At 46.2% G+C, this 12,785-nt stretch overlaps 1 protein-coding gene across 1 annotated transcript in view; it reads left to right on the top strand.

Annotated features, from left to right (window-relative positions):
* The window catches only part of LOC149346748 (scoloptoxin SSD14-like), a 60,588-nt gene that overhangs the window by 1,795 nt on the left and 46,008 nt on the right, over positions 1-12,785 (top strand). The window contains exons 2-4 of the mRNA XM_089541410.1: positions 5,702-5,889; positions 9,087-9,302; positions 12,528-12,653. Coding sequence (XP_089397536.1) covers positions 5,702-5,889; positions 9,087-9,302; positions 12,528-12,653 — 530 coding nt within the window. The remainder of the gene's footprint in view (positions 1-5,701; positions 5,890-9,086; positions 9,303-12,527; positions 12,654-12,785) is intronic.

The raw sequence follows: 12,785 nt of genomic DNA, 5'->3' as shown, positions 1-12,785 counted from the left end.
CAATCTGGCCATTCATTGATCCCCGGGTAACTTAGTTCTCAGTTTCACTAAGAAAGAATTGGCCGCTGGGAAGAGAGATCTGTCAGAATCCTGTACTCTAGTACAGGTGTTTCGCTTGTCTCAGCAGAGTGCACAGATCGCGGAGGCTCCGTAGGCAACACATCTGCCATACTTGCCTGGAATGTGAGATTGTGAAGTCATACTCGAAGACACCCATCCTCAGCCACTATAGCCTTGGCGTCACCTTATCCAAAAGTTGAGAAAAGCGACACCAGTAGTTTCTGGTCTGGCTCGACGTGGAACACGTGTCTCAGAGCGTATGTGCGGAAATTTTTCCAGGCCCAAGAAATCCACAAAGCCTCTTTCTCTCATTTGGCCTATTTCTGCACTAGAGGAGTCGTGAGTCGTGAAGCGCATGCTACTGGACTCCTACATCCCTCACCTTGGTCTTGCAATTGGATCACCCCATCTCGTCATGATGATGCACCTGCTGACATGAGATGCGCCTCATTCCTGTAGAACGCTAAGATTGCAGTCTCGCACAGGACATCCTTGACATGCCGGAATGCTTCTTCTTGAGGCTTGGCCCAAAATCAGCTGGCATCCGCACGCAGCAGATAAAGAAGTGCTCTTGTCTTCTTCTCAGTGCCAGGCAAGAATTTCCCTAAGTGATTCACCGTCCCTAGAAAAGAGGGCAGCTCTACCCGGCTTCCTGGCGGCGACATCTTGATCAATGCATCTGTCTCTTAGAGGTATGCTTTAATACCTCTGCTGTACAGGACGTGGCCTAGGAACCTGGCGCTTGCCTTGGCAACTTCACATTATTTGGAGTTCAGTGTCACCCCTGCCTTCACAAGTGGCATCAGCTCCAGTTCGAGGTTTTTGTTGTGCTCTTATTTGACCCTACTGAAACCGAGAATGTCACCCACGTGGCATACCTGACCTAGCACACCTTCAGAGATTATTGCCCTCTTTTTGAAAAGACTCAGGGGCTGTAGTAATGCCGAAAGGGGGCTTCTTAAACTGGAAGTGCCCGAAAGGCGTGATGAATTCGGTTAGTTCCTTTGACTCTGAAGCGAGTGAGATGCCTGCCAGTGGAAGCGTTGTTATCAAGATTAGTGAACAATGTGTCTCCTGCAAGAGGCGCGAGAATTTCATTGACAGTCGGCATGATGATCAGGAGTTGCTGGTCGAGCTGAATGCAATCCACACAGATGCAAACTTAACTGCCATACTATTACTGGACTACCATTGGTGCACACCATTCAGTCTCATGGTACACTCTTTCAATGACGTCTTTGTCAAGCACGAGGTGCAACTGGCCTTCATCTGCTGGCAAAAGATGTATTGGCTGTCGTATTGGGTGTCTGATAGCGACTGGTTGTGAGTCCCGGTGCAGAGCTATCTTGTACTGGACATTAGTTCTCCCCACTCCACCGAAAAGTGTTAGTTACTTTTCCTCTATGCGCTCAGCTGGCCTGCCAACTACTGCCTTGTCTTCGCTCAAATTTGTGAGCATCTGTAACGCTTGTATTGCAGGCCTCCCCAATAAAAGTTGTCGAAGTCATTTCAGCATGTAGATAGTTTTTTGCGCCGTCTTAAAAGTTTATTACACATTTGCACAGAACATGTCAAACGTGCTCAACGGAGAGCCGCCCTCTTGAAAGCGGTTTGTACCAGCTAGCTGTAATGCTGACAGGGTAGTTCTTTCACACACACTTGGAGGTATGGCTGTTACGTCTGCCTGAGTGTCTACTTGGAACGTGACGTCCAGAATTTCGACTTTCGCTGCGATGTTCCTATGATAGCCGTTGCCAGCGCGCGCCAACTCCACTTGAAAGTATTTATTCAGCCGAAGACTGGATTGCTGAGGCTTGCTGTTTTCCACAGATATTTTGGAAAAACAGAGGCTCTCTAAATGTCCGGCATTCTTGTAGGTGTCGCATTTCTCTTTAGCGACGTACTTCTGCCTTGTGTGCTTCTGCAAGGCACCGAACCATAGGCAATTCTGCTCGGGATCGGTTAGTCGAACGCGGTGAATGTGTGGAACGCAATGACGTACTGTGGCTTTCTTCTTGCCTTTAGAATGTTGCTGTCCTCTGCTCACTTCCTCGACAAAATCCTCGGATATCGCGTTATGCAACTTAGTTTGTTGTCGATTCACCGTCTCCGACAAACGGGCTGCCGGGATGACACTCTAGAGGGTAAGCTTCACGTCGAGCTGCCTTTTCTCGTTCAGTCTTCTGTCTTGAAGGCCTACAAACATGTGCTCTCGGATTAGCTGGTCTCTCAAAGAGCCGTAGTCACCAGTACACACAACCCAGTGCAACGTTGTTACGACACCCTAGACTGTTTCGCCGAGCTCTTGTCTCCGCAGAATAAACTTCGCCATTTCGTTCCTCACATCGAGCGAGAAAAGAACATTTTCCTCTCTACCCATCGCTTAGCGGAATGTTCTCACGTGGGTCTAAGCGTCTCATTGATTGAGCCCGGAGATGACCAAATAGCGCTCGTTCCACATGAATAATCTTTTCCAGTCGTTTAGGCCCCAGAAATCTAACTTATCAGGTAGCTTCATGATTAAGTGTTCGAAGAACAATGTCGCTTGAGTCGCCAGTGAACTAGAGCAGTTTCCAAGCGTATCACCTGCGTTGGCGTCCATGGCTTCCGAACCACAATTAGGTTTCAACTGGGGGTCTTCCCATCACGGTCTTCCCCTCGCACCGGGGTTCTTGACACCTTCAGCGATTGAAGACGGCCTGTGACGAAAACACGACCATTTTATTCAACGAGAATCGAGACGTCTAAGCCGCAGTCCTCAAATAATGACGAGTCAGACCGATGATGAAAGATGATATAACCCGGAATTGCTGGGCTACCTGTAAACCAGCCGTCCCACCATCGCACGCAACATCAGAAATCGCTAGCATGACGTGCCACCCAGATATATCAGCTACTTTGAAACGAGGAACAGAGGAATTCCTCACACAGTCGGCCCTCAATATAGTAGTCTATTCTGTTTCAATGATCTCACGTGTCATCCGGTTCATATGCTTTTTCGTAGGAACCGCATGTGTGATAGTCCGCGGTGCTGGTAATAACACGGCTAGCATAAGATTCGGGTCCTGTGTGTGGTAATACGTTCAAGGAAGTTGGTGTTGTGGGATTGTACTACAGGCAACAAACTATTCACGAAAAAGACAACCAATTACCACTAGTGAAATGAGATGTTAGCCGTGGGATGCTGAATACTAGCTCAGCAGTAAATTTCATCGCACGGACCATGCTTTATAAATGCTAAACAACCTCTCTAGCACTTCCTGTGCAGGAGACAATATGTTTGTGTTTTTATGTCGGCATTTCAGTTCTCATGTTTGTGTTTCATTTGTTGCTAATGGTACGTTCTTTACGACCTCATCCGCCGTGGTAGATGAGCAGCATTGGCGTTCAGCTGCTGATCCCAAGATGGCGGTCTCGGCTGCGGCGGCCGTATTTCTATGGAAGCGAAATACAAAGACGCCTTTGTGATGTGCGATGTCAGCACGCGTTAAAGGGGCTGCGAAACACTGTCTGTGGGAATACCGGCTATACTTCTAGTGGGTTCTTTATGTCACACAGATGCTGACTTAAAAAGAATTACAGGAATCGATGCACAGGAACGGGAGTTATTCAATGAAGAAATTTCAAAATACAAGCAAACAAAACGCTGCCCTCAATTCGATTTTGGCGGGGCTTCCCACTCCTATTTCGCTCTCCCAATGACGGCACCTGGCGCAACCAATCAAAACAGCCAGCCAGAGCACGTCGCGGAAGTTTGTACTCCATGGTTGCCTGCTCTCTGCAACTCGTTCTTGCTGAGACTGGCAGCGTTGTTTCCATGCCAGAGCGCCCCTGGTTGTGTATTTTTATTTTACTTGCTTTGCAGGGTTTTTATCTAAGACAAGCAAGCTTTTTTTGTTGATCTAATATAAAACGCAGACAGGTGACAAAATGTGTCTCTATTTATTCACACAATTTGCAGTATACTGTTTGTCCGGTCATCAAGCTCGCGCCAGGTGATGTCATATCCGCTGCTAAAAGCCCGCCACTGTGTGGCGACATCATCAGAGCCATGAAGTTGTTTTTGGGAGGACAATAAAATATTAAAAAACGGAATGTACGTGGTATGACTGACGCTAATAGCACCATTATAACTCACTCTATGCAATCAACAGGCAAAACAGTTAACTAAGATTGTGTTTCTGGGCCCCTTTAATGAATAGCAATGGTCCATCCACTACAGCTTACGTCATAGGCCATGTGTCGCTTCGAGACTTTACACCCAATTCACAACTTTTTTGGTCGTCATCGTCGCGCTACGTATTCTGTATTCAGAATAACATCTGTATAATCGATATCCTTGAACTGTAGCCAAGCGATCATCATCAACAACAGCCTGACTACGCCCACTGCAGCACAAAGGCCTCTCCAATTAACTCTGTCCCGTGCCAGCTGCGACCACCCTATTCCTGCAAACGTCTTAATCTCATTACCCTCAGCGGTAACTCAGTGATTAAGGCGCTCGTCTACTGAGCCGGAGTGCCCAGGTTCCAACCCGACCGCGGCGGCCGCGTTTCGATGGAGGCGAAACGCAAAAGGCGCCCGTGTGCTGTGCGATGTTCCGGAGGCCTTCCGGAGACCTCCACTACGCACCTCTTTCTCTCTCATCTTTCACTTCCACCTTCCTCCTTTCCCTTACGACGCTGTTAGGTGTCCACCGAGATATGTGAGACAGATACTGCGCCATTTCCTTTCCTCGAAAACCAATTTACCAATTTATCTTAATCTTATCTTAATCTCATCCGGCTGCCTGACTTTCTTCCTCCTCCTGCTACGCTTGCCTTCTCTTGGAATCCACTCTGGTGTCCTTAAAGACCACCGGTTATCCTCTCTCCCCACATTACACGCCCTGCCCAAGCACATTCCTTACTCTTGATTTCGACTAGGATGTCACTAACCCGTGTTTATTCCCTGACCCACTTCGCCCTCTTCCTGTCTCTTAACATACACCTATTGTTTATCTTTTTGCTACAGCTCACTGTGTTGTCATTAACTTAAGCAGAACCCTTTTCGTTAGCCTCCACGCTTCTGCCCCGTAGGTGAGGGTAAATTTGGCAAGGGAATACGTCTACTTAGGGCAGGTAGACCGTAGATCCTGACCATGAGAGTAAAATAATTATTTAAAAAATTCGCTGTGGCTTAGCTAGGTTAAGCCCGGTAATTGCGAAAGCAATATCCGTACCTACGCCATGGTACAGCTGGTAGTGTAGCTGCTGGTGGTGCTTGTGGTTAGACTTGTGGTGGTGCATCGGTTATACAATCCAATCCAATCCAATCCCATCCCATCCAATTCAATTCAATTCAATTCAATCCATTCCAATCCAATCCAGAGCAATCCAATCCACTCCAATTCAATCCAATCCACTCATATCCAATACAATCCAATCAAATCCAATCCAATGTAATCTACTGTAATCTAATGTAATCTAATCTAATCTAATTCAATCCAGTGCAGTCCAATCCAATCTAATGTAATACAATCTAATACAATCTAATCCAACTAATGCAATCAAGGTCAAATTAAGGTCAATGGTGGTCACCGCCGCGGCACGATAGTGGTCACCGTGCAAAGTGCAAGTAGTATTGCTTTCGCAATAATAAGAACCTACCGATCGGCACTCACTCTCTGCCGGACCGAACACAGGCGGGGTCTGTCGGCGCGAGGTCCTCTGGGAGGTACGCTGGGAGCGCTCTGAAGTTGGCGAAGGATGTGCAGCCACCGAGCATCATTGCCCGGAAGCGGAAGGCGCCCGTGCCCGAAAGGCCCCTCTTCAGCGAAATTTCAGCGATGTGAGTACGCACCTTTTTAATGCGAAAGCCTTTAATGGCTCATACTGTCGTCCGTTAACAAAGCGTGTCACACGCGTTTAACTCGGGAACTATAAGAGATAGAACAAAATCAATGGATGCTTCAGATAGAGAAGGAAAAAATGAACCCAAGAGCCAAGTTTGACGAGTGTAGATTAACTGGTTAATTAATTATAGGCAAAAATGTCGAAATTGCGTTGAAATAGCGCGGACGTCGATATAGCCACAGGATTGGTGGGACATCATATGCACCGGAAGCCTTCACGGCATAGTGAAAATTGTCACAGAATGGTCGGAAAAACGCCGGATTGGTGTAAAATTAGATGGAAAAATGTGCAATTAAGCGTAATTAACACGAGATCCCTGAAAGATGCATAATTTGGGTATCGATATAGCCGCGGGAACGGTGTGACGTCACATCCACCGGAAGTCGTCGCGCCGTAGTGACTTCGTCTTTCGCCTCTCAACAATTTAGTTGCCAAATTGTCCTCGCAATTTTTTAATGCGAAATCATTTGTCGCCTCATGGATGGCGTGACCACGAGATGTGTGCACGAGACGACGACGATAAGAACGATGTTAAATAAAGATAAGCAGGTAATTAACAGGTAAGAATTGATGAAATGAAACATGTAATAATGAAGTAAAATAATAACAGGTAATTAATTATTGAAACTTTGAGATCACTGCACCCGCATCGGAGCAATGCGAAAGCAAAAAGTCCACATACTATATCGACGTCCGTGGTGGTTCTGACGTCCATGCACTATATCTACGTCCAAGGCTACTTTGACGTCTAGGTGTATTTTTTCGCGTTCAGTTAATCAACTAACAAATTACACCGCACCCAAATTTTTCCCATGGCAACATCTTTATCACACACTATCTGTTACAATCACACTTTCACGCGTTTATATTAAGAGAGCGACGTAGTCGTGCGGACAAAACTGCGGACACTTTCTGCAGACTCGGCAGAGCCACATAATGCTCGCCCATGAATAAAAAATATTGACAGTAACAGGTAGTGTCAATAATAATAGTTAGCGACAGTAATAGTTAGTAGTAGTAATTGTCACAGTAATAAAAATAACAATAATTTATTTTGTCACCGTCAGTTGCAATCCAAGCGACACAGGCCAGTCAAAGCATTCAGACGGCTTGTACGGCCGTGCCTAAAAAAATGCATGTTGACTGAAAGCATGAATCATGAATGAGTATACAAAGAAAACAAAATCACATTAAAAATGAGAAAAGCACACTAAAAACTAGTATGTCGGCTGAAAAGAACATAACGGCGTAGAATCTAAGAACGCGAAACAAATTGCACTAATCTCAAAATTAGCTATTCCATTCGTTCAGCAATAATTATCTCAGCTTGCCTCTAGAATTAGCCGTAAAGATCTCATCCGGCAGTTTGTTTGTTATGAATATCCGGAACATAAGCGCATCGCTTGAGCCCACAATACCTCATGATTGAACGAGGAACAGCGTAACGGCTATGTTTCCTAAGTTGTTTCGTAGAGGTAGTTTCCTGTTTAGATTCACAGTACCAATAATGCTTAAGGTCAACTGCATCAATGAACGATGGTGTCAATTACACGGATGATATTCGAAGCTGACAAAATAGCTGTGTTGTAAGCAATGTTTTTAAGAATATTTTTTTAAATGCTGTCGATCCTGTATATCCAACGATCCGAGCAAAAGGCAAAGATAGTAACACCATATATTAACACACTGCATGCCAAAGCGTGCACAATCATTTTTTTTTACTGGTAAAAGCACAAAACTTTTCATGTTAAACAACAAGCATGCCAATGATCTCAGTTTAGAATAAATATGAGATAACTGGTGATGCCAAGTTAAGCTGCTGTCGAAAGACACTCCTATATATTTGACAAATTTTGACATATTCAATAGGTGAACATTTTCAAGATACACAGTGAGAAATATATAAGTAAATAGGAATGTTAATAACAGTTGTCTTTAGTGGAGAACGAAAATAGACAAGCTGTGTTTTTTGGGCGTTGACAGCCAACCAGCGCATTGCATTGTAAATGTCACTTTGCATAATCCAGAGGCCATTTTACAGGGAAGGTGCTTTGCCAGTAACATTGTGTCATCAGCATACTGGGACAGCTAACATTTAGAAATGGCCAATGGGAAGTCATTGACAAAAATAATAAACAACATTGGCGATAAAACTGACCCCTGAGGTACAGCAGCATTCAGCGGTAACTTACAACTGAAAACGTCCTTACCATCGATAGCAGCCACTTGGTAACGATTGTTGAGTTGAGAATGTGGCAAAAAAGCCCACAGAATCCTGTTAAATACAGCTTGCTTAACAAGATTTGTTGGCTCAGGGAGTCAAATGCTTTCGCTACATATAAGAAGCGAGCACACGTGAAAAGATTCTGATCAAACACTGAAAACAGTTCAGCCGAAAATTCCTCAAGAAGAGCAACTGTACCTCGCGCGGAGACAAAGCCAAACTGGCGATCACTGAGGATTGAAAATTTGTCGAAGAAAGAAGACATAGTGAAAAAAATTAAATTTTTCGAAGACCTCGGTAATTACAGGTAAGACAAAAATTCGTCGGTAGTTATCAACCTGATCTTTATTTCCTGATTTGTGTAGGGGTAAAACAACTGCAGTTTTGAGGCGTTCAGGAAATTCGCCACTTTTCAGTACGCTGAGGATAATATCTGACAGAACATGAAAGTTCCTGCGAAGGACTTTAATGCCTACCACATGGTGTGGGCCAGACAGCAGAACCCGTCCCCATCCCAAACCCCACCCCAGAGGACTGGGATACGACCCTGTCCGGCTGCTGCACCATCGAGGCCCAAAGGGCCTTAACGCAGCGCGCCCGGGCTGCGGCAACCGCCAATGGAGTGTCAGACTAGGCACCCCACCTAGTGGTTGTAAGGGCGTGACCTGAACTCCCAGCACCTCTCCTTATAATTACATAATTTTCACCACCACCACCACCATATATCAGTAAAGGCCACCTGGCCCTTCTGCTAAGAATCTCAGAACCCGGTCTTTTCCGACAATAAAGTTTCTCTCTCTCTCTCTCTCTCTCTCTCTCTCTCATGGCGCGTTTCCGGTATGCACCGAAAAGTGAGATAGCTGCTGCGCAATTCCTTTCCTCAAGCCGATTCCCCCCCGCACGCGCAGGTCCCAGCGCTTCGTGGACCTGCACGCGAGCGGGACGCGCATCGTGACCGCCGCGGCGCTAGCAGTGCTGCTCTCTACCGGGCTGCTACTGTACCTGCGCGTGAGCATCCACCGGCACGCCTGGCGCGGCAAGAGGCCCATCAGCAACGCGCCCATGGGCAGCTTCTCGCACTGGGCCGCCATCGTGGGCGACGAGAACTGCAAGCACGTCCCGAGGTATGTACTACCCTTGAAACAGCTTTGCCCGCCGATCCTCAAGGGGACCCTTACGGGCAAGTTCAGTTTCGCCTACGCACCGGTACATTAACGCGGTCGAATGGCAGATAGGCAGCTGTTGTTGTTGTTGTTGCGACTTAAGGAAGGATAATAAGGAAGGTGCACTCACGGGCCTGCCCACTGGCTTGAGCTGAGCCACAACATGCACTAACAAATTGAAATACAGGTGTTCTCTCACTCCATCTACACCTCTCCTTAGCTAGCACGCGGTTCAGGTGTCCATCGATATATGAGACAGATACTGCGCCATATTCTTTCCCCAAAAATCAATTTTCATTTTCAGCGCCTCCACCGGCCCTTTTCACAGGCAAATAACAATGCCGTCATTGCGTCTCACTACCAATCTCTGAGGCAATGTCACACTGCCATTCAGTTCCTGACAGTGACCACTGAGTCCTTCTCGTAATGGACGCTACGAATTTGAGTCAACAGTGGAAAAAAAATATTCCCTTTTCAAATCCAGTCTCATCCGCAATAAATGCGTATTTTCCTGCCGGACATCCTCATTGCTACAGAGAGCCTTTAACTGGTTTTTACTGTGAACAAAAATTGGATGGAGTCGTCCTCACTGCCCTCGATGCAACGATGCGGCAGAGCGGTTCAAGAACAACACTGCTCACGTTTGAACAACGAATACAAACTAGTATTGCCCTGAACAAGAACTCCCAAGTCATACTGCAAGCTGCCTTTACAACGGTAGTTACAAGAGGTAAGGAGCAAACACCGACACTTTGGGTTAGAGCTCATTCGTAATCAAAACTTTTGGCAAGGAACTTAGCCTTTCGCATTATGGGAAGCAAACTGTAAACTAAAGCAATTTTTTTCTCCCCTGAGCGCTGAAAGAAATCAAGAGAGTAGGTTTCGCAAAACAACCGACCAAAAACGGAGTCAGGGAGACCATATTTCACGAGAACAACAAGATACAGTTAGAGGCGCACCACATCACATTTTTGTGCATCAAGCATTGTCATGTTTGATTTTTTCACAACTTACTGTATTTTCTGCACACCTACAAGGCACCGCTCATACCATGCATAACACCTTGTGAACCATTTCCGGCAACCTATAAAGCAGAAATCCAAGAACTTTACAGATCACAAAGTCATTTGTCAAGTTTTGTTGTGTGTGTTGGTTTTATTGGTCATTGTTCGGCGCGTATTCGCTTCATTCTTCTGGTTTCTGTTAGGGCATGGCCACGCCGTTATGCCTTGTACATGATTAGCTGTTAGTTCATACCATGCACCACGCCTTACAAGTGCTTAAAAGTAGTAAAGGAAGAGCTGAACTATGTGGAGGTATCTGGGGCGTTTTATGAACACCAGTGATTTCTCTGGAGTTTCTTTTCCTCTTTTTTCTTCGAGTGGCAATTGTATTCTTCTGTTTGTTTTAATGGTCACACTAACCGCGCGGCCAACTCCCATAGATTCGCTACCAGGTCTCTACAAAAGACATCGTGGCAGGGAACAGCGCGAACAAGACGACAGACGAAGCAAGAGGACACAAAGACGAACGCTGACTCGAAACTGAATTTTTTATTGAAAAAAGAAAACATATATACATCATAATCACGTGAACAAACAGAGCAACGAGCATTGGTCTAGCAGAGGGGTTCTCAAACTTTTTTGCTTGGAGGAACCCCAAAAGCCTTCAATAAGTTCCAGGAACCCCCCCCCCTGCTTTCACTTACCAGCAATGTTGTCGAGTGCATTTTTGCAAAGAGAGAGTTGCAAAAGTTAAATGTTTATTGCACAGATTAATACAAATACTAATGTGATGGGTGGTACTGCTTCCCTTTTAAGAGCAAGTCAAAGCGTGGCTCAGTAGCACTCAGAGCCAGTCTCATATCAGCTGCCGGGTCAGAGCCGGTGAGGGTTCTCGCGGAACACAAGAAGACAGCCCGCGGAACCCCTGGGTTCCGCGGAACCCAGTTTGAGAACCCCTGGTCCAGCGGAATCAAGATCACCAATCGCACAATATGCCACGTGGTGAACTCCGAACAAAGGCACCCCTGAGAGCCGAAATAGTTCCCTCCCACGATGTATTATTACAAACTCGGCCAGCTATCCATCCTTCTCTACAAAAGGCATTATTGTAAAAAAAATGACAGTCGGTTTGGGTTAAACAGAAAGGACTAAAGAGGGAGTAAAGGTCTCCTCTAGCGCACACCCTTTAAAGAAGGGTGTTCGCTAGAGGACACCTTACTCCCTCCTTACTCCCATATAGGTGTATTCGTGCTTAGCGTGTATGTGCGCTAGCATGACGTCAGTTATCGGTTAGAGCTACGACCTACTAGGTACTACCAGGTTACCACCTAACTACCACCCCAACTACTTCTCCCGTTTAGCAATTAGGGGCGGTGCCGCCTAATTAGCGCCCCTGGTTGTCGCCTGGTTACCACCGACTACACCGTGGCAAGTAATTCACCCAATGTTCAGGTGGGCAGTGGCGCAGTGGCAAAAGGCAGGTGCTATGGCAGGTATTGCCATCGGTGGGACTTGGATTGCTTGGTTTATGGTGCGACCCAGGTTGCTCTTGCCGAGCACCCTCTCACAATTAAATGCGCTCCAACCTGACACTGTGGGCTGGTTTACCCCCACCCGGTGTGCACGTCAGCAGCCTGCCACATAACCGGCTTCAGGTAAACGGACAGACAAACACTGAACGCCCAAATTCTGGGAATGACCACGATCATACTCAACAATTCTGGACAAAAGTACATTTCTGACTGGGAAACCGTTTATGAACGCAATTTTTCTTATAAAGTAAGATTTCGCTATAAAAATCAATATATCCGCATATTACCCGATGGCAGTCTTGTATTTTTTTCTTATTAACGTTCTTTCTGTCGTCAAAAGCGTTCCTCATTGGTTTTTTTATGGGGGACTTAACTGTTCAATACGATTGCTGGAAACACTTCAAATGAAAGATTATACTACATGTCAGAAGAATACCAACAGTGTCTCACAATTTTCGAATTTTCAATTTTTTTTGTCCCAGAATGTTGAACATGTAGCGCACTAGAGCACTGAACATTGAACACTGCTATTCTCTGTTAACACTACAAACACCGTTAGGCTTCCTCGCAGTAGCTCACCATGGAGCCAAAATGCTCCTTACGCTTACCCCAGCAATGAAAGACCATTCTGTTCTGTCTGCGCTATGCAGGAAGATCCTGGTCAAGATGAACGGCACCGCCGCCGACGCTGCCGTGGCGGCCATGTTGTGCGTCTGTGTCGTGCTGTCCCACGCCTGTGGCCTGGGAGGAGGATTCTTCGCGCTACACTACAAGCTGTAAGGACACCAGACGGGTCGGCGTAAAGATAAAGGACTTGTTATAATCCACGTTCTTGGTACCAGCGCTCCGCAATAATCATCATCATCAACAGCCTGACTACATCCACTGGAGGGCAAAGTCCTCTCCCA

This window comes from Amblyomma mixtum, chromosome 4 (assembly GCF_055824585.1).
Source record: "Amblyomma mixtum isolate Tamu chromosome 4, ASM5582458v1, whole genome shotgun sequence".
NCBI lineage: Eukaryota > Metazoa > Arthropoda > Arachnida > Ixodida > Ixodidae > Amblyomma > Amblyomma mixtum.
Note: the sequence above shows the minus strand (reverse complement) of the source record. Positions and strands in the feature narration are given on the sequence as shown.